Source organism: Myotis daubentonii, chromosome 1, assembly GCF_963259705.1.
Source record: "Myotis daubentonii chromosome 1, mMyoDau2.1, whole genome shotgun sequence".
Taxonomy (NCBI): Eukaryota; Metazoa; Chordata; class Mammalia; order Chiroptera; family Vespertilionidae; genus Myotis; species Myotis daubentonii.
This window is the reverse complement of record NC_081840.1, coordinates 75,484,134-75,504,900: the sequence shown is the minus strand read 5'-3', so window position 1 is coordinate 75,504,900 and position 20,767 is coordinate 75,484,134. Positions and strand designations below refer to the sequence as shown.

General features: G+C 41.3%; 4 protein-coding genes and 1 long non-coding RNA gene across 9 annotated transcripts in view; 2 read left to right on the top strand and 3 right to left on the bottom strand.

Moving 5' to 3' along the window:
- The window catches only part of LOC132239625 (ribonuclease 4-like), a 337,426-nt gene that overhangs the window by 174,818 nt on the left and 141,841 nt on the right, over window positions 1–20,767 (bottom strand). The gene's annotated exons all lie outside the window — the stretch shown is intronic.
- LOC132239617 (ribonuclease 4-like) overlaps window positions 1–20,767 on the bottom strand; it is a 192,076-nt gene that overhangs the window by 29,497 nt on the left and 141,812 nt on the right. The gene's annotated exons all lie outside the window — the stretch shown is intronic.
- LOC132239571 (ribonuclease 4-like) lies at window positions 510–20,749 on the top strand. Of its 2 annotated transcripts, none has more exons than XM_059706039.1 (2): window positions 510–561; window positions 19,478–20,749. In XM_059706039.1, exon 2 carries the CDS (start codon window positions 19,495–19,497, stop codon window positions 19,933–19,935), a length of 441 nt encoding a protein of 146 aa, XP_059562022.1. In that variant the 5' UTR covers window positions 510–561; window positions 19,478–19,494; the 3' UTR covers window positions 19,936–20,749. The 2 variants fall into 2 exon arrangements, with proteins under 2 accessions (XP_059562022.1, XP_059562013.1); XM_059706030.1 differs by lacking the exon at window positions 510–561 and adding an exon at window positions 6,492–6,570.
- Window positions 6,485–20,767, top strand: part of LOC132239577 (angiogenin-like) — a 44,233-nt gene continuing 29,950 nt past the window's right edge. The window contains exon 1 of the mRNA XM_059706071.1: window positions 6,485–6,570. The gene's annotated coding sequence lies outside the window, so the exon portion shown is untranslated. The remainder of the gene's footprint in view (window positions 6,571–20,767) is intronic.
- LOC132239589 (uncharacterized) lies at window positions 13,870–19,549 on the bottom strand. Its single transcript, XR_009454077.1, has 2 exons — window positions 19,445–19,549; window positions 13,870–14,070 (listed from the first exon to the last, which is right to left on the bottom strand). It is a non-coding gene; the product is annotated as an uncharacterized LOC132239589 (long non-coding RNA).

Genomic DNA, 20,767 nt, shown 5'->3' with positions numbered 1-20,767 from the left:
CCGGGCCTATTCCAAACTGTTAGCAAACAAGAGGTACTCTGAACTAACAGGAAGCCAATGACCTGTATGGGAAATGAAATTGGGTGGCTTCCTGGGCTCTAGGGGCCCCATCGTCCCTGGCAGCAGCAGCCCTTGTCCCTTCTGGCTTCTGCAGGCAGGGCAGGTTCTCCCACCTCCTGCTGTCCCTAGTCCTGTGTCCAAGCCGGACACTTCTTTGCTGACTTTGTGTCTCCAAAGCAGATCTCCAGGGTCACTCCAGGCCCCGCAGGGACTCTCCCACTCTGCCTGGGGTGGGGGCTGCTGTGGTGCCAGCTCCAAAGGCGGGAACTGGACTCTTGGGGTCTCCTCCGAGAAACTGGGAGTGGTACCAACTACCCAGGAGCTCGCTTGCCAAGACTCCCCTCCACTCTGCACCCCAATCCCATTAGTGTACACACACACACACACACACACACACACACACACACACACACACACCACCCAGATCTAAAGCAGGAGTCAGGACAACATCGTTGCGTTTTCTACCAGCTCCCCATTTTCTTACAAAGGAGGAAGAAGCGGGTGAGAAACAAAAACTTCTCTTTCTAAGCCCTGCTCTTTTCAGCAACTTTGTTCCCAGGCCAAGATGGGTTCACATTTCTGTTCCTCCTCCTGCTTCCTGTCCTAACTTTACCAGGGGCGCTTTGGCCGGGGTAGTCCCTTCTTATGGAGGTAATTCAGGAGGAGTTTGTGGGACCAGACTGGGAGCTGAGGAATGGGAAGGAGACAAAAATGCAGTTTTTGTAAATTTAGCCGTGCTGCATTCCCACCCCATGTTTACTTTCCGCAGCTGGGCAGAGATGGCAGTGCAAATGCCTATAGCCTAAAGGTAGAATCCAAGGGACCACCGCCTGGGCTGCCCAGGGAGGCCCACACTTGATCAAACCAGGGATTCTTTGCTTCCTACTCAGGTTGGTCGTCAGATTTATGAAGCAAAACTTGTTCAGTTCTTGCAAGTGGAAATGCCATTTGATGCTTTCATTTTCTGGTTGCTCTCCTATGTCTCCTCACCCTTAACCCACCCACAGCCAGCGCCTGAAATTCTTGGAGACACTGCCAGCAGCCTCCTCTTTCAGCTTTCTTACTGCAACATCGGGATCCTCAGCCTTCTTACTCGGAGACTTCACACCTACAGTCAACAGCACATGGGCATGACATGACATCTTTGTGTCTAAAGGACAGTAAAAGCAGTCTCAGCACCATTGTGGGGACTAGGGAAATCTTAACTTAGCCAAGACCCTCCCTTTGAGTCATTAAGAATCTTAAGTCAAGTCATAAATGTAATCACTAGAAACGCAAGTGATACAATTATCTGAACAGCAGGTTGCCAACTTCCCAGAAAAAGCCTCAGGTATTCAGAGCTACTTAACTGCACAGCTACTAACTAGTATGTTAATTGTGTTACACTTCATTTCAAGTAATTTTTTAAATAAAATAAAATATTTTTTGAATTCAGGGAAATACTCAAAGTAGGTTTCCCTTAAACAGTAACGTTCACAGGCACCTTTAACATTAGCTTTGATTTTCTAGAAATTACTAGTTAGAACCTGAAAGCTGTGTTGAGCATTGGAAAGCTTCTACTCTAGGAACCCTAGATGTTCCTTGGACCACACATGTTCTCTTTCTCTGTCCCTCAGTTTCCTCATCTGTAAAATGAGGATTTAACACAATGGCCTATGAGGTCTCTCTCTCTCTCTTATTCTATGACTGCATGGAGTGGCCAGGTATTGCAACAGGACTCATAGAAAAAGAAGGTATTCCAGTAATGAGGAGAAAAACTATCATTTGGCAAAGAGGATAGGAAAAGCCATTTCAGGAAAAGAGGAAGGGCTCTGGCTTTAGTTGAAAGTGCAGATGTCAGGTTATAAGCAGGCAGAGGTAAGAGGCTGGTCAAGGTATCGTTGGAAGCATTTACCGGTGTGATTCACAAATGAAAGTAGATGGCTAAGAAAGTGGTCCAAAGCAGGCTGGCAAAACCCCTCTTTAGGAGTTTCCATTATACTGTATTTGAGCAAAATGCAATCTCTCTAAATAGTTATTCTCAGAAGATCACCTTGAAATGTTTGTGAAAGAGAGAATGAGCATAAAGCCCAGAGTTTGTTGAAAAGTGAGTGATTATTGTTTGTCTTTTTGGAAATAGAGCCATGTCAGCAGGCCTGTGCCCCATTCTCCCTCTATCAGAACTGTCTCCCCTTCCTGGAAGTGGAGGCATGATCCATCTTTTCACGTGAGCATCATCCTCTTTTAATCATTACTTCTCTTCTTAAGTAAGTTTCATGCCTATAGACCAAAACTATGTAAGAGTTATAAAGAAATGTGGAGAGACACAGCTGATTCTCACAGCCAGTTGGCCTGGAGGTCAAATCCCCCTAGTATTAACTACAACAATCAAGGCTTAACTACAACAAGACTGCACACAAAGACCACTAGGGGGTGTACCAAGAAAACATAAAAAATGCGGAGACAAAGAAACAGGACAAAACTTACAATGGAGGATATTGAGTTCAGAACCACACTTTTAAGGTCTCTCAAGAACTGTCTAGAAGCCGCCAATAAAGTTATTGAGATCTACAAGAAATCTAATGAGACCCTCGATGTTATGATAAAGAACCAACTAGAAATTAAGCATACACGGACTGAAATAACGAATATTATACAGACTCCCAACCGCAGACCAGAGGAGCGCAAGAATCAAGGCAAAGATTTGAAATGCGAAGAAGCAAAAACACCCAACCAGAAAAGCAAAATAAAAAAGAATCCGAAAATACAAAGATAGTGTAAGGAGCCTCTGGGACAGCTTCAAGCGTACCAACATCAGAATTATAGGGGTGCCAGAAGATGAGAGAGAGCAAGATATTGAAAACCTATTTGAAGAAATAATGACAGAAAACTTCCCCTACCTGGTGAAAGAAATAGACTTACAAGTCCAGGAAGCGCAGAGAACCCCAAACAAAAGGAATCCAAAGAGGACCACACCAAGACACATCATAATTAAATGCCAAGAGCAAAAGACAGAGAATCTTAAAAGCAGCAAGAGAAAGAAACTCAGTTACCTACAAGGGAGTACCCATACGAATGTCAGCTGATTTCTCAACAGAAACTTTGCAAGCCAGAAGGGAGTGGCAAGAAATATTCAAAGTCATGAATGCCAAGAACCTACAACCAAGATTACTTTATCCAGCAAAGCTATCATTCAGAATTGAAGGTCAGATAAAGAGCTTCGCGGATAAGGAAAAGCTAAAGGAGTTCATCACCACCAAAACAGTATTATATGAAATGCTGAAAGGTATCCTTTAAGAAGAGGAAGAAGAAGAAGAAAAAGGTAAAGATACTAATTATGAGCAACAAATATGCATCTATCAACAAATGAATCTAAGAATCAAGTGAATAAATAATCTGATGAACAGAATGAACTGTTGATTATAATAGAATCAGGGACATAGAAAGGGAATGGACTGACTATTCTTGGGGGGGAGAGGGGTGTGGGAGATGCGGGAAGAGACTGGACAAAAATTGTGCACCTATGGATGAGGACAGTGGGGGGGGGGTTAAGGGCAGAGGGTGGGGTGGGAAATGGGTGGAGGGGAGCTATGGGGGGAAAAAAAGAGGAACAAATGTAATAATCTGAACAATAAAGATTTAATAATAATAATAATAATAATAATAATAATAATAATAAAAAGAAATGTGGAGATTAAACTCTTCCCTCCATCACACAATTTTACTATTAGTCTTAAGGACAAAATTAAACATATGTACTCTGTATAAAGGGGGAAAGTGCACCAGCACTAGAGTCCTTAGAAGGAGAACGCAACCTTCCCCTGTCCATGCAGGGAAATTATTGGCTTGAAGAAGAGACATAGAAAAACATTTTAGTAAAAGGAGAATAACTTTCAAGTTCAAGCTGTCAGAACATTTTTAAATATATGAGTGTATTTTTTTTATTGGCAATTGTTTCACATCTATTACAATCACTGGCAAAGATATAGTGTTTATTAATCATAATCAATAATTTCTTGTTATATTTTGAAATGCAAATGGATAAACACTTTAATAAAATTGTAAAACTTTCTTCTCAAAAAACCTCATTTTCTGTTTCCTCATAACCTCATCGCTATTTTCAGCCAAGCTGAAAATAAAACAATTAGAATGAAAGCAACCATTCACCATTCACCTGACGGCACTGTCAACTGTGTAGGCAGGCTGTGGATTTCCCCAAGGTTATTCCGTGAAATCCTAGAGGCAGAGAAGGGATGTGGCTGTGTTCAGAGGCTGGAGGCTGCTCCCGCCATCACTGCCAAACTAAACCCAGAGGCTGATCTGTTTGTGGGAGCTGGGCTGGAACTGGTGTTTCAGGCCAGGGGACTGTTTGTATCTGAATGTGACATTGGAGTGGAGTCTGTTGTTAGGCGATTTATCAGAAAAGGATTATGCTGATCAAGTCATCTTGTCCCCAAAGGCTGTGGGAGGTGGCCGCTGCTCAGTCTCCTGGGACTGCTGATGCAATCAGGGTGTTGTAATGGGCCTGGCAGCCATCTTCCTTAACATGTGACTAGTTGATAACCTTGTAGAACTCACTTCTCAATGTCTCTTGAAAAAGTGATATGTGATTAATTTAAAGTAGGTCCCACTCCCAAACAGCTTGTCTGCCCACAAAGGACAGTGAGGGTTTGGGCATGCTGCTAGGCATCAGCAGAGACCCCACTCCATGGACCCCATATACTGTTAGCTCTCTTTGCTCCTAAAAGGCATCAAGTTTGAAAAAGAGACATTGAAAAACATTTTAGAAAAAGGAAAATAGCTTTCAAGTTCAAGCTGTCAGAACATTTTAAATTAAATAAATATATTTTTCATATATTGTATCTCTATCTTGTATTTGTCTGGCTCTAATTTGTTTTTTTGTTTGTTTGTTTGTTTGTTTTGTTATTTAGTCCCCTAACTTCATTTGTTCTTGGGTTTGGCACTAATGGCAACACTGGGTCTCTGTTATCTATCTTCCTGACTAGGGTGATTTTAGCTACTCACTCACTGGTTGGTTAGGTGTCCTTCCCTAACTAAGGACACCTCCTCCTAAGTGTCCTTGGTTAGGGAAGATAGAGTCTTATGATTTATTAGCTGGCTGCTGATGGTTTGGTCCTTTGTTTAAATATTTTGTCTCTGTTTTCCTCATTCTACATGCTAGGGAATTGCCCTATTTTTTTTTTTTTTTATTAACCTGTCTCATTCACTTTTATTTCTCCTTAAGTGCTCAGGCCCTTCTGGTTACCAAAACTGTTCCGAAGATAGGCTCTAGAAGAGCATGTGCCCAAGATTGTGTAACCTACTGACAGCTGTTTAAAGAGTTAATCTCTCCTAGGAGAGAGTGCTTTGGAACAGGAACCAGTACCTCCAAAGTGAAGGCATACCCGTGGGTTTTTAGGATTTATCAGTAAGCTAGAAGCAGAGCTTTACTGGGACTCTTGGAAGCCTTTCTACTCTACCTGCCTTGTTTGGTAACCACTACCAAACCCAGTTGTGCTGATGAGCCCTGAGAGAAGCCAGGCTAGTTTGCATGGTTGGGGTCGCCAAAGTGAGATCAGAGAATGCATTTTTAGACCATGGAGATGATAAAACGACCTTGGGGCCTAGGTGTCAGCCACTGTTTTAGAAACTAAGACTGTAGAGATGAAAAAGACATTTTTCCTCTATTAAGGGGTTCTATCAAATGGAGAGACAATGAGATCAATTAACCATTAAAGGAGTGGTGATTATCAGTGGAGATAATTAGTTTTGCAGCTGTGCTACAAGGAATAGAATATTGGGGGCTCCTGATTGGTCTCTTGTGAGCAGATAAGGATGAAATAAGGAGAACCCCAGGAAATATTGCAAGGATAATTCTGAGGGTTAGCATCTGGGAGGTTGAGGTCAATGTCATTGGGTACTAACAGCTGTTACATGACCTTCTCTACAAGTGCTTTCCTGGTTCTGTGAAATCTATGAATAACCTACTTATTGGCATGGCATCCTTTCATGAAACCAAATTATGTGGGTACATAGGGCAGGGGAACAGCATTCTGCTGGGAGACCACATTTACTCTGTGGGGTTCTTTCAAGGCCGTTCTTGGAGTTGGCCCATAGATCAGATGCAATGTATTCTGGATCCAGATCATGTATGTGAACAATGAAACCTTAGTTTTGTCATTGGTAGGAATAAGAACCATGGACATCACAAAAAGGGCAGCTTTGGAACAAAGAGCTTAGGAACATCAAAAATGGCCTCCTGGAACAAATCTTTAATTCACTCCAGTGGGTAAATATTTGATCAAGTCATTTCCAAGAAAAGGTGAATTTCCTTGTTTGCCAAGGGCAGTGTCCTTGGTTTCCTTATGTCTGACAGGATTAAGGATCTTTGCAACTAGTTTCCCCACCCAGTTATTTGATTGCTATATATATAATCAGAACCAGAGGGATCCAGTGCACACAGCTGGAACCCATCTCCAGGAACAAAGAGCTGGAAACCATCTTCAGTTGGAGGGACTCTTCCTGATTTTTGTAAGATTCTTACCTCTGGGTAATCTATCGCTGTATTTTTTAAATATATACATACTATTTTTAGCCATTTAGCTATTTCAATGAAACTATTTTTACCCTTATAAAGGCTATGGGCCCAACTTATGAACTAAGAAAAAAATGAATCAGATTCTAAAGTTTAAAATGAAAGCATATTTCTTTTGATATTGTGTTTCTAAGTGTGTGTGTGTGTGTGTGTGTGTGTGTGTGTGTGTGTGTGCGTCTATAAAGGAAGATTACTGAGACTGGGAGCAAGTGGAGGTTTAGGAGGAATTCCCGATTTGTGATAAAATCCCCAAGTCCTGGGAAAGCCATTGGGTGAAGGGCATCTGGATACCCCCAGGGAACAGGCATTAAATGAGTCAGAGCAAGAAAAGAAACAAAAAGAATGCTTTTAGCTTCATTTTCTTCTAATCTCTACTAATTTTTTTACTTAAAATAAGTTTTGATTGCTATTTAAGAGCCAAGTGGAAAACATCCAGGAAGGTACACTGGCAGGTTGACCGGAAGAAAGAAGGAAAAGAGGTAAAGAGAAGAATATGCCTTGAGAGTTATGCTTTCACTTTGTGGGGTACTGCTCTGGAATATATAAAAGTGTGAAGCTACATGTATGGAAATTAAAACCATAGTTACTTGTCATAGAGTGTAAGTTAAGTCCCTGGTATTTCAAGTTGGACGAACCTCTTGAATACAAAACATTGCCTGTGGAGAGAGGAAGAGAATGTGAATTCTTGTGAAGATTAACTGATTGGTTTGAGACAGATGACACAGTTAGTCTGATGAACAGTGGGGACATATTTCATTGACAAAAAGCTGACTGACACGTATGTGCTTGACTATGGGAGGTTATGTGTGAGTGAGTTTGATGACCCAATGTGAGGCTCTAAACCCTTGGCCTAGACATATTCACCTTAGCACCACAAATAATCTGTCTCATACTTCTTTTCTCCCAATTCATTTTACCTCTTTTGGGGAAATTTAGGATTGAATATATGAGTGTGCAAGTTGTGAGTGGGGGAGTAGATATTAGATACTGGTGGCCATGGTGTGTACCGACTGGGCTTTGGTTTCTGGATGTCTTAGGGATTCAAGATTACGATAAGACTGAGAAAAATTAAGCTAAATTCTTACAGAATTATTGTGCAAATATTGTAGGTTAAAAGCAAAGATTTTCCTTTACCTCTCCAGACAGGGATGTGATTCCTTCAACCTCCAACCAGCAAGTGGCTTTGTAGGATATGAAGCCCCTGTTTGGCATCAGTCTAGGGCAGTGGTTCTCAACCTTCTGTCCCTTTAAATACAGTTCCTCATGTTGTGACCCAACCACAAAATTATTTTCGTTGCTACTTCATAACTGTAATGTTGGTACTGTTATGAACCGTAATGTAAATATCTGATATGCAGGATGGTCTTAGGTGACCCCTGTGAAAGGGTCGTTCGACCGCCAAAGGGGTCGCAAGCCACAGGTTGAGAACTGCTGATCTAGGGCCTTAATTAGAGGTAGTGTGGGCTTGGCTAATATGCTGAGCTTTAAGAAATGATACATTTCAGTGAAAGTGGATCACAGGTCTCCTTATCAGCTATTTCTTTCACAAGGTGCCTTATGCTATCTACCAACTAAACTTATACAAACATGTCTTTGTAATTCCTCTAGACTTTCGCTAATAAAACTGGAAAAGATTCTCTTATGCCTAATGAGAACCATGGAATTTTAGACTTTACAGTTAGCAACTCTCTCATTCTATAGATAAACAAACTTCAGTCTGGAGAGGAAAATTAAGTCAATCATTAAAAAAAAATTTAAAAAATATTGAGGTTCTACTATGAGGCAGACACTGTGATTCAAGGTGAATAATATGAGCTCTGCCCTCCTGTAGAGTGTACACCAGTGGGAAACACTGACAAGTAGACAGGTGATTGAATAACAGCTTGAAATGGCACCTATGGAAATTGTCAATCTTTATTTTGTGATATCCTTATGAGCAGATGCTGAGCTTTATGACTGTTGCTTTGAAACTTGTATCTAATGGGGTGTCCTTGGTCTCATTATCTAAGCACAGAGTGTTTGGACAAACTCTAGACAGGCCCAGCAGCTCAGACCCCCTTCTTTGAACAACAATATCCTTACAACCTGTAGAGTACTGGCACATCTTACAAAGGACCCATGGTCTCCACTATAGCATGGAAGACATTGGCAACATGTCTACCCACCACTGCCACCTAATGACTCTTTTCACTACTACAGCTCTGGTTCTACTTCCTGATTTTGAACTCTGGCTTTCTGGCCCCAGGCAGAGAGGTGTTGCCTTGGTGACCCTAAGGTCTTGTTCCATCTTGGGAATCTGAGATTCTATAATTGCTTTTAACATTAGAAGGCAATATTTGTCTATTGAAGAACAAGAGACCTAAATGAATCCAATTCAATAAAACATTGATGAGGTCTTCCACAAAACTAGAAAAAGAAAACACACCCAGAAGACTAAAAAGCACCATGTAAATGTAAATAGCTTGGCAAATGGGGATCATGGCAGGCCAGCAGCTGTGCTGAAGCAGTGGCCATGTATGCATACTTATTATTCTTTTGGGGCTGGCTCTTCCCTCTTCAGTCATGAACCACTTTTTTGCTCAAGTCCCAAGAGCATGTTTTCAGTTGATTCTATTATAAATTACTAGAGGCCTGGTGCACAAAAATTTGTGCACTCGGCGGGGGGGGGGGGGATTCCTCAGCCCGGCCTGTGCCCGTCTGAGACCCCTCGGGAGATAACGACCTGCTGGCTTAGGCCTGCTCCCAGGTGGCAGAGGGCAGGCCCAATCCCTAGGTGCAGCCCCTGGTCGGGCTCAGAGCAGGGCTGATTGGGGAGTTGGGGTTCCACCCCCTGTCATGCACAGAGCAGGGCAGATTGGGAGGTTGCGATGCCACCCTCAGTCAGGCTCAGGGTAGGGCCAATTTGGGGGTTGGGGCACTGCCCCCTGTCACACTCAAGACAGGGTCAATGGGGAGGTTGCGGCACCACCCCCTGTCATGCACAGAGCAGGGCCCATCAAGGGGTTGGGGCTCCATACCCTGTCACGCACAGAGCAGGGTCAATCAGGGGGTTGGGGAGCTCCCCCCGTCACTCACAGAGCAGGGCCCATCAGGGGGTTGAGGAGCTCTACCCTGTCACTCACAGAGTAGGGCTGATAGGGGAGTTGGGGCACTGCCCCCTGTCACACACAGAACAGGGCGGATCAGGGGGTTGGGGCACCGCACCCTGTCACACTCAGGGCAGGGCCGATGGAGAGGTTATGGCTCTACCCCATCACGCACAGAGCAGGGCCCATGGGGTGGGGGTTGGGTACCGCCCTCTATCACCCAATGGGCAGGGCCGATCAGGGGGTTGCGGCACTGCACCCTGTCACACACAGAGCAGGGCCGTTCAGGGGTTGGGGAGCTCCCCCCTATCAGACACAGAGCAGGGCTGATCAGGGGGTTGGGGAGCCTTCCCCTGTCACAAACAGAGCCGCAGGGCCATCAGGGGGTTTGGGCGCTGCCCACTGTCACGCTGATCCCAGGTTCGGGAGGCCTCGAGGCTCTGCTGATCCCGGTGCTGGGAGGCATATTACCCTTTTACTATATAGGATAGAGGCCTGGTGCATGTGTGGGGGCCTGCTGGTTTTCCCTGAAGGGTGTCCTGGATCAGGGTGGGGGTCTCCACTGGGGTGCCTGGCCAACCTGGATGAGGGGATGATGGCTGTTTGCAGCTGGTCACACACCCTTCTGGGTGGGGGTCCCCACTGGGGTCCCTGGCCAGTCTGGGTGAGGGGCTGAGGGCTGTTTGCAGGCTGGCGGGTGACTGAAGCTCCCAACCACTCCTTTTTTTCTTTTTTTTTTTTATTCTGGGCGAGCTTTAGCTCTGAGGCTTGGCTCCAGCTCTTAGGCCTCGGCTGCTGAAAGCAGGTACCTGGTTTGTTTGGGTTCTATAATTGAAACACTGTTTCAACTCCAGCTCTGAGATCCCGGCTCACTGAAAGCAGGTTTCTGGGGATTTGTTTAGCTTCTATATTTGTAACAATGTGTCAAACTGCAAGCTCAGTGGCCAGCAGTGGTAGGTGGGGAAGGTTGGAGTCCTCCGTCACTGAAGCAAGCAAGCCTCATGTTCACCTTAAGCTGCCTGGCTGCCGGCTGCCCTCTGGGTTGGCAGTTAATTTGCATATTGCCCTGATTAGCCAATGGGAAGGGTAGAAGATGTACGGCTAATTACCATGTTTCTCTTTTATTAGATAGGATAATTGATGTCCTTAATGGAAATTTTTTCAGCTGCTATTTATTTCAAAATTGTGGAATGACCAAAAAATTTCTTAGTGTATAATTTGGTATTCTTCAACAGTGTGCCAAATTTGTGTATTATTATTATTATGAATCAGACAACGTGTATCAATGCCAAGTGATTTTGAGACGAGTGTTCACGTTGCTCCCTCTCTCACATGCCTTCCCATGAAACCATCAGATCCCTGGATTTCCTGGTCTTTCTAGATTGACAGACGTACCTCAAGGGCTGTTTAGTAATACTACAGGCTTAGTGCTAGAACTTGTGGCATCTTTAATGGTATAAAAATATTTGTCAAGAAAATAATTTTATTGACATAGAAAAGTACAAAATAAAGATTACTAATTAATTTAATGTCTATGAAAATGTAACATTTGTTTTCTTTTAATTTAGGATTTGTATGACTTACATCACACTTAAGAATAAATTGAAGGTCCAATTTTTTCTCCCATTGTAAGAATTTCTCATTATTGTGATGGTTGCTAAGAAATCATAGCCAGTCCTAAAGTAATTAAGTTGCTAATTCACAAACAATTTTATTTTTTTTCTCTTTTTTTTTATTAAATCTTTATTGTTCAGATTATTACATTTGTTCCTCTTTTTTCCCCCCCATAACTCCCCTCCTCCCAGTTCCCGCCCCAACCTCCGCCCTCACTCCCCACCCACTGTCCTCATCCATAGGTGCACGATTTTTGTCCAGTCTCTTCCCACATCTCCCACACCCCTTTCCCCCCCAAGAATAGTCAGTCCATTCCCTTTCTATGTCCCTGATTCTATTATAATCACCAGTTCATTCTGTTCATCAGATTATTTATTCACTTGATTCTTAGATTCACTTGTTGATGGATGCATATTTGTTGTTCATAATTTGTATCTTTACCTTTTTCTTCCTCTTCCTCTCCTTAAAGGATACCTTTAAGCATTTCATATAATCCTGGTTTGGTGGTGATGAAGTCCTCACAAACAATTTTAAAAACAAAATTATAAAAATCAGTTTCAAATTTTTTTGAAAAGTCACTTTTATTATTGGATTTGGGAACACTCATACATATTTGATATAATGTGGGGGAAGATATGACTGTTTTTAAAGGCTCTGAATGTTCTTTAAATTTTTCTCCAAAGAAGTAAAGACATTGTCAGAAACTACCTGCTTCAAACACCAAATAGTTTTCAGTTCTCAAATCTTCACATTTCTTAGCACATGAAGTTTTAAAAGATCATAAGAAATTTGTTTTCTATTTTGTTATAAACTATACTTGTTTAATTCTATTTTAATAGCTATCATTGAGATAAAATCATACTCCAGGAAGAAGCATTATACTTACTTTATGGGTGTATTTGAGTGCCTGTGACACATTGCCCCTGGGAAGTATGAGTTCTACAGTTTAGACTGAAAACTCTTGACAGATGATGGTAGCAATTCTCTTCTCTTCCTTATTCTTTTTTTTTTTTTAAATACTTTATTTATTTAATTTTTAAAATCCTCAACCCAGGGTATTTTTCCATTGATTTTTAGAGAGAGTGGAAGAGAGAAGGAAAGAATGAGGGAAATATTGATGTGAGAGAAACTGATTCATTGATTGGTGGCTGTAGGAGCCCCAACCAGGGTCATGGCCAGGAAGGAGCCTGCAAGGGAGGCACATGCCCTTGACCTGAACCAAACAGTTCTTTGGTCCACAGGCTGATACTCTATTCACTGAGCCAAACTGACTAGGGCTTATTCTTCTTTTCAGGAAGATGTTAAGAAATTATTACAGCCAATTATAAGGACTTTGGCTTGAGGAAAAGTTCTGAAGAGGTTTTCTTTGTTGTTGTTGTTGTTGTTTTGTTATCACATAGTAACATCATATGCCTGTTGTATAACAGTCTATGTACATTTATAGGGAAACTAGAAAATATTCTCTGAGAATAATCCACATTGTCCTAAGGATAAGCTTGAATTCCTCTTCCTTCAGTCTTCTGTGAAAGTTAACCCCAGACCCACTTCCAGGAATTGCATTGATTCTACCATGCTCCTCTCTGTTTTTTCTAGCTAGTACATAATAATTCCACCTTTACCACAAACCAACAGACAGGAATTAGGCCTGTCTCCATTCACCTCAGGGCAAAAGTGCTCCCAACTACCCTCCTTATATCCAGCTGGTTTATCAGTGTGAATACCTGGAATCCTGACTTTAACAATCCTCTGATTCGCCCTTTCCTGGGTTTAGGGTTCATTAAAAGTCCCCATTTGATCTCTTTGGACACTATAACTCAGTTGGTTGAGCATTATTTCATGCACCAAACATATGCTGGTTCTATTCCTGGTCAGATCAAACCCCTGGTGTTGCTTTGATCTCTGGTCTGGGTGCCTATAGGAGGCAATCAATAGATGTTTCTCTCTCACATCAATGGTTCTCTATGCTTCTTTCTCTCTCTCTCTCTCTCTCTCTCTCTCTCTCTCTCTCTCTCTCTCTCTTCCCCTCTCCCTTCCTTTCTGTTTAAAATCAATTAAACATATTTCTTTTTAAGTTCATCTTTTTGACAAGTCTCCTATCTTATTGTCTCATCTCAGTGAACTGCAGCTCCTATTCCTTCCCCATGGATGCTACATCTCCTTTTAGAGAGGACTTGGGTATGTCTTAATGGTCTCTGTGTGCCTGGACCGAGCACAGTGCCTTGTACACAGAGAAGCTTATGTAATATTTGTTATTCAATCAATTAATAAATGAATTAGAGTGTGAATGGATATTGCAATGCTATGACTGATAGAAAGGTAAATACTCAGTGAGTCTTAAGGGATAGGAAAGAATGTTTGGGGCTGGATGTTGTGTTCAGGAAATTTTAGATTGATTTTTCAAAGGAATGGCTTGATAAGAAATGTGAGATTAATGAGGAAAAGAAATTATTCAATTTAGGTGACTGAGAGTACCTGACTCATGATGCCCTGTCCTTTCAGCCTAATCTGCCCCATCATACTTTTTGCCCTTGGCAGGAGCCTTTGTTAGTAGAGGTGATGATGGACCTGGGTCCCCTGTTGCTGGTCTTCATGCTGGGTCTGGGTCTGACCCCACTGACGCTGGCTCAAATGACAACACTATAGACTCTTCCTGGCCCAGCATTATGATGCCAATCCAAGTGGCCACAATGGCAGATACTGTGAAACCATGATGTGGAGATGAGGCCTAACTTCACTCTGTAAAGACACCAGTAACAACATTTAGGTCATCTGTGAAGATGGGAATGGAATGTCTTACAAAAAATTTCAGAATTTCAGGTCAATATTTGCGGGCATAAAGAGGGTCCCCCTGGCCTCCCTGCCAGTACAGAGCCACATCAGGGTCCAGAGACATAGTTGTTGCCTGTGAACATAGTTGTTGCCTGTCCTTTTGATTAGTCCTTTTACCATCCATAACCAGCAAGACCCTGACCCAGAGTTGGCTCTGCTCTCTATTCCTGGCATTTTCCCCACACACTCCAAAACAGTGGTCACTACATTCACTGCCAGCAAATGAGCTGCTGGATCTTTTGTTTTCTGTTTTACAATATGTTAGTAAATAAAAATATCTCTGAAATCAGTAAGAATCAATGTCTTCTCATCAATTCCTGGATTATTGATTTTTCCCCATTTTCTCTACTCAACTGTCCCCAGAGAGGATGGCATGGAACACAAATGCCCTTTTCCCTATCAGTTAGTTCCTTCTCAGTCAATAGGGACGTAGACTTTCCCTTTTTGTGAGTGTAAGGATGTGAGATTCATCTTACAGAAAGAGCTGCGAAATTCCAGGGCTCATGGCTGCTAAGCAAAATTTTCAAGTGGAGCAAATTGTTCTGGCTGTCAAATAAGCCAATATTAGTTTTACAAAAGTTAAACTTTGAGAAATAGTGTTTAGAACTAAATACCAACAGATTAATTAAACTTTCTATTTACTTCCCTCTTAAACTCTCTCTCTCTCTCTCTCTCTCTCTCTCTCTCTCTCTCTCTCTCTCTCTCTCTCTCTCTCTCTCTCCCTAACACATAAACACACACACAAACTCCTGCATGAACACCAAAATTCACTTCTAGTATGCACCTCTTGTCTTAGGCAGGAGGTAATTTTGAGTTGCTGTGACTAGACTGCTCCCAGGGTATTCTCCTGGTTATTTCATATAAAGTTTAAAAATTTGATTACTTTCCATTATTTTATCTTGAAACTTTTACTTTTTCATTGGGGGTCGGGCAACTGTGAGGTCTTTGGGAATTTATACAAAGATTCCAAGCTTATCCCTTATTCTTCTTTGTCTAAATTTGTTTTCAAGTAATCACAAGCTTAGGTAAACGGACTCTCTTTTCATAAAATACACCAATCAATTCACTGATTTAATAGCTAACTTCCTGCTACCTAATTTCTATCAACAGGTGCCTGAATATTTCATTTATAAAGTAGTTGTTAATAAACTACAATTATGAATCACTAGTTTTGCTGTCTTGTTAATATATAACTGTAGTGGTCACGGTATTCACAATGGTGCCCTCTCCTGCTGCCTATATTGCCCTGAAATGGGCCAAAAGCCTTGCTTCTTCAATACCAGGTTATAGATCAGTGTCCAGGTGCCACCTGGAAGAGCCCAGACTCAAAGTATTTAAACTTATGCAGGAAGAAATGGAGAAGTAAATTACTGGTGCACATTCAGCACATGAATCTTTCTTCCTTGAGTGAACCTATTTCAAACTTGATATCACTGTCATTTCCTAAGGAAGTAGGAAGAAGAGTTTTCCAAATCTCTTTAAATAGAAAATTTGCCTTATTGTAAAATCCCAAAAACCCCTTTGGAAGTGAGAAAGGTCCAGATTTTGGTAGAATATTTGGATCCTTTTCTGAGGTTCTCCAACCAGTACCTTCACGTTGATATGATGCAAGATGACTTCCATAGAGATCATTGACCTACTCAAGGCCTTGATAGGAAAGGCCAAAGGTATGGATCATTATTATATTGAGTGTGCCATAGCTGGGAAAACACATATCTTCTCCAAACATCTTCTTAGATTATTATCATTGCATTCTCTGCTCTGGTGTTAGGGCAAATGACTGTTTCCTAGGAAATCACATGGCAATGTGATGGGACTGCTTGCTCACCTGCTGATGGAACTAGCAGCTGGGTAGCCAAGCCTAGCACATTTTGCTCTGGGTCTCTTGTGCTCTCACAACCTAAAGCTGCTTAAAATGAAATGTCATGTGACAGGAAAGTCAGTCTTTATCTCAGTCTTTATTTGAGGAATTCAAGTCCTGGTCAATATTGCAACGAAAAGAAAACAAAAACCTCAAAATGCCCAAGCCCTTTGAAGAATGGTGATATGCAAGGAAGAAAATTCCACTCAATGTGAAGAAGAAAATTTTCTGTAGAAACACAGCATAAATTCTAGAAGCTGAGATATTTCAACTTAAAAACAGCCTTCTAATTTGGAAGGTATACAGGTACTCTCCCAATAAGGGAGAGGGGAATAATAATATACACAATGTGGTGTAGTCATTCATTATTTTATCCAGTTTGAAGGAAGTAAAGGAAACCAAGAAAAAGGAAATTTCAAAAATGACCATTGCCAACACTTACTGAGCTCTTACAGTGTACCTGGCATTATGATAAGCACTTAACATTGATTTTACCATTTACTCCTCACACCATCCCTAGAGGCAGGTATTATTATACTCACTTGCTTATGAGGAATAATGCTGAGAGAGATTAAGTAATTTTCCCCAGATCATATAATTAAAGTGGCAGAACTAGTTCTTTGGGATCACAGCATCAAAAGAAGTTCTTATTGAGAATCAATGTGGTAGAGTGGAGAGAGCCTTTGAGAGAAGCTCTGACCAAAAAGTATGTGTTGGGATGGTTTGGGGATCATTTCATTTTCTGTTGTAGCTCGAGTACTGAGATACACCGATTGACGGCTACATTGGACTTCTGTTGCCAAATATTTGTTTATGTCTTTTTAAATCAGTTGGTTATTGTGGCTGAGGCTGTGGGTTTGCTCTTGCATGAATAGTTTAGGTTTTCTCTGTAGCCAGTTGTCTTTCTAAAACATATCTTGGACAGAAAGAAGTAGGATGAGAAAAAGTTAGACAAAACCAAGCAAAATCAGAGGTGTGAGATTACCCCTGCAAAATTAGATTTGGGGAAAATAAACCAAAGTACATTATTGTGATGAAGCTATTACCCAAGTGCTAAGTGTACCCTCAGAAATTCTATCTATTAGTCTAAGGATGAGGAGTTAATCAGCATCATTTCACTGTTACTCTTCTTCCCACAACTGTCCCCTTCTCTCTCTTCCTAAGTCCATGTCTCATATCTATAGCTATAGGCACTGGTATGTGACATAGAGCTTTCTGGACTTTTGTATACAAGCAAAAGGAGATAGCATTTTAAAGAATGAAGTTATGTTTGAAACTGGTATGCAGGTCCCTTATCAGCCATTTCAGTCACCCAGACAGTGTGACCTGCCATCATGAAGCTTCTTTGAAAACAAAGGACAGTTAGTACCCATATTCATAAAACTAGGACTTCAGCTACTATCAGCTCTTGGACTGCATGTGTAGAAATGGGCCTGTATGACCCTCAAAAAAATGGTCCTTTCTGTTTTGGTTGCTCACTTTCTGTTGAGTCAGAGATTAATTTTATTTGCTCTAGTACAGAGATTTTCAACTGGTATGCCCCCACAATTTTTAAAACCTGCAGTATCTGACTAGTCAGGGAAACTGACCACTTTTCCCTTAGATTGTCAAATTAAAAATAATGACAACCAACATGATAGCTGCCTGGTGTGAATGAATCAAAATTATACCAATTTTTTTTTGTCAGATTGACAAATAATATATTTTTGGTGTGCTTCAGAATTTAATAATTAGTTTATGTGTGCCACGAGATGAAAAAGGTTGAAAATCAATGCTCTAGTGAGTCAGCCCTGCTTCATTGCCATGGTCAAGGAGATTAAGTTCATGAGTTCATGCCAATCCCAGGAGAGACCCTCAGATGGCAGCATCTAGCTAGTTGGTGTTGGTGAGAGATACCCACTTCCTCTCCTACCCTATCCCACCCCTGATTAAATTCTGTTGCTAAAGAGAAGCAACTCTGAACATAAATGTCTTTAATATCCTGAATATTTGGGGAGTGGCAAGAGAGAGGGAATAGAAGATGTGGAAAAAGCACTGATTTTAGACTCAGATAGGTCTTGGTTCCTTCCTTTCCTCAGCCAACAGGATCAATGTTCTGACACAATATGGCAATGTTTTCTTTGTTGTGCTCTGAAGGTTTTTGTTTAGTTTTGTGTGTTTTTAAAAAAGAACTCTATTAAACATATGCTTATTTTACACTTCTGAAAATGCCAACAAAATGATTCTACAACTAGAGTTGACAGCAAACTAACAACAGCTATTGAGAAGATAGACACAGCATGAAGGATACATGCATGATGATGGATTATATCACCAGAGCCTAGTTTTTAGGTTGTGCATAGAAACAGCAAGGAAAGAAGTCACAGTCCAAGTCCTTTTTTATGGAGATTGTACTGTTGAGATTTATTTTTTAAATTTCTTTTATCAGTCAATTCCACAAGTCTTGGAAACACGTTTATTCCCTATACCCATATCATTTCATTCATTCATTAGTTCCCTTGTTTTGTTTATTAGTTCACTCAACATATATTTACTATTTTCAGAGCACTTTGGCTGGATACTACATTTTTACTTTTTAAAATAGGATTAATAGGGTGTTTTGTTTTTTTTTTTTAAAAAAAACAACAGCTCAATTTTAATATCATTAAAAGAATGCCAACGGATGAAAAAGGTAAAGGAATTAAAAAGTACAAATGGCCAGTTTTAAAAATAGCCATGGGGATGCCAAGTCAGCATAGGAAATATAGTCAATAGCATTGTAATAACAACGTATGGTGTGAGATGGGTGCTAGACTTTTGGGGTGATCACTTCGTAAGGTATATAAATGTATCATCACTGTGTGGTACACCTGAAACTAATATAGTATATGTCAATTGTAATAGAAAATATTTTTAATTTAAAAAAAGAATAGACATATGAGAGGAAAGGCTAACCCTAAATGTTACTCTATTCTTTTCCCACACCTTCCTCAATCCCCAGGTGTCAGGAATTAAAATCAGTTTACAAACTCTCATTGGCATATCCTGTCTGTCCAAACCTTTGGGAATCAGAGTCTCCAGGGAACCAAACACTCTCCTAAGATCACATGACTAGAGAATTTCCTCAAGAGACAGACAACTCTAGTTTCATTTAGATCTGCCTTTTCTCCCTTTTCACACCCTGACCATACAGGACATATACACTTGGACATCCAGCCCCTCAGTCTCTGCCCTGAGTCGTTTACTGGCTACAGCACCGTCTCTCTATAAAAGAGAAAAGCTCTTGCTTTCAGAGAAATCATGTTTGAAAACTTTTTACTCTTGGGGAAGCAGTGATGAGAAAAGTTGTGGGTAGAGAAGTGGGGAGGAAGAGTAGACTGTAGAGTTGAGGAAATATCAACTTGCCATTCTCCACACCTCTCTCTGGTGCCCATTTGTTACCTTCCTTTCTCCTACCTCTTGGTTTCTCCCCAGGCACCTCCAAGGCAGTGATGGCTCTCCAGAAGATCATTTTATCGCTTCTGCTCTCGCTGCTGACCCTGCTGGGGCTGGGGCTGGTGCAGCCCTCCTATGGCCAGTTCATGTACCAACGATTCCTGCGGCAACATGTGGATCCTACAGGGACAGGTGGCACCAACTTGTACTGCAACACGATGATGCACAAACAGGGGATGACTGGGCTGAAGTGCAAGGAATTCAACACCTTCATCCACGAAAACATCGGGACCATTAATAACATCTGCAACGCCCCCAATATCCAGTGCAAGGATCACAGGATGAACTGCCATGCGGGTGTAGTGAGAGTCACAGACTGCAGAAATACAGGAGGTTCCCCACCCAACAACTGCCGATATGAGGCCACTGCCATCACTAGGGGTGTTGTCATCGCCTGTGAGGGTAACCCCCTGGTGCCTGTGCACCTTGACAGGTAGATGCGACCCTGCAGGGGGTATGGCCCCATGGTTGACCTTTTACTTATTCTTTGAATAGCAATGAGTAATGCATTTGAGCTCTCTCAGGCTCTGCCTCCTCTGCTTATTACTCCCTTTTCTCTATATAATCCATTCTGTTAAATGCATCAAAGAGAAATGGAGACATACACCTATAATGGGACTGGGCTTTTCTGTAAGAAAAATTTCTACAAACTCTTCTGTTTCCTTTTATAATACTGGTCAGCTTAGCTCTCTCAGATCCTATCTTCTGGAATTTGGTTATTATGTATATGATAGAGCATTACAAGTATTTTAAGGTGCTTCCATCTCAGTTATCTCATTTTAATACCACCACACCCCTGTGGTGCTGATATGGCTACATATAGGGCCCAAAGTTAAAGGATTTGCTGAAGATCATGAAGTTAGTGGAAACGCTGAAGCAAAATATCCACTTCAACTGCTACTAATCCAGGACTTTTTCTACTTCATCATAAGGAGTGTTTTGAGAGTATCATCTTTTTAATATTCTCAAAAGTCAGCAGTTGTGGGAAGCATTAAAAACTTGGAAGTATAAACTGGCAAAATGAGACTTCATTTTGTACAATTGTCTGTATAATGGGCAACCTTGTTATGTTTGGATCTAATAAGACTAAGACATGACACAAATAACTTTATTTTTCTCTTCCCAAACTTTTGAATCATTGTAGTAAGTTAGAGTATTAACCATGTACTATATCATTAAGACTCATTCACTCTCCCTGATTTAAAATATTTTTCATGTTTTCCTTTTAATAAAGAACTCAAACTACAGAAATCTGTGAATATGGTGCTA

Coding starts and splice junctions, on each gene's coding strand:
- LOC132239571 (XM_059706039.1), top strand. CDS start 19,495: ATGGCTCTCCAGAAGATCATTTTATCGCTTCTGCTCTCGCTGCTGACC.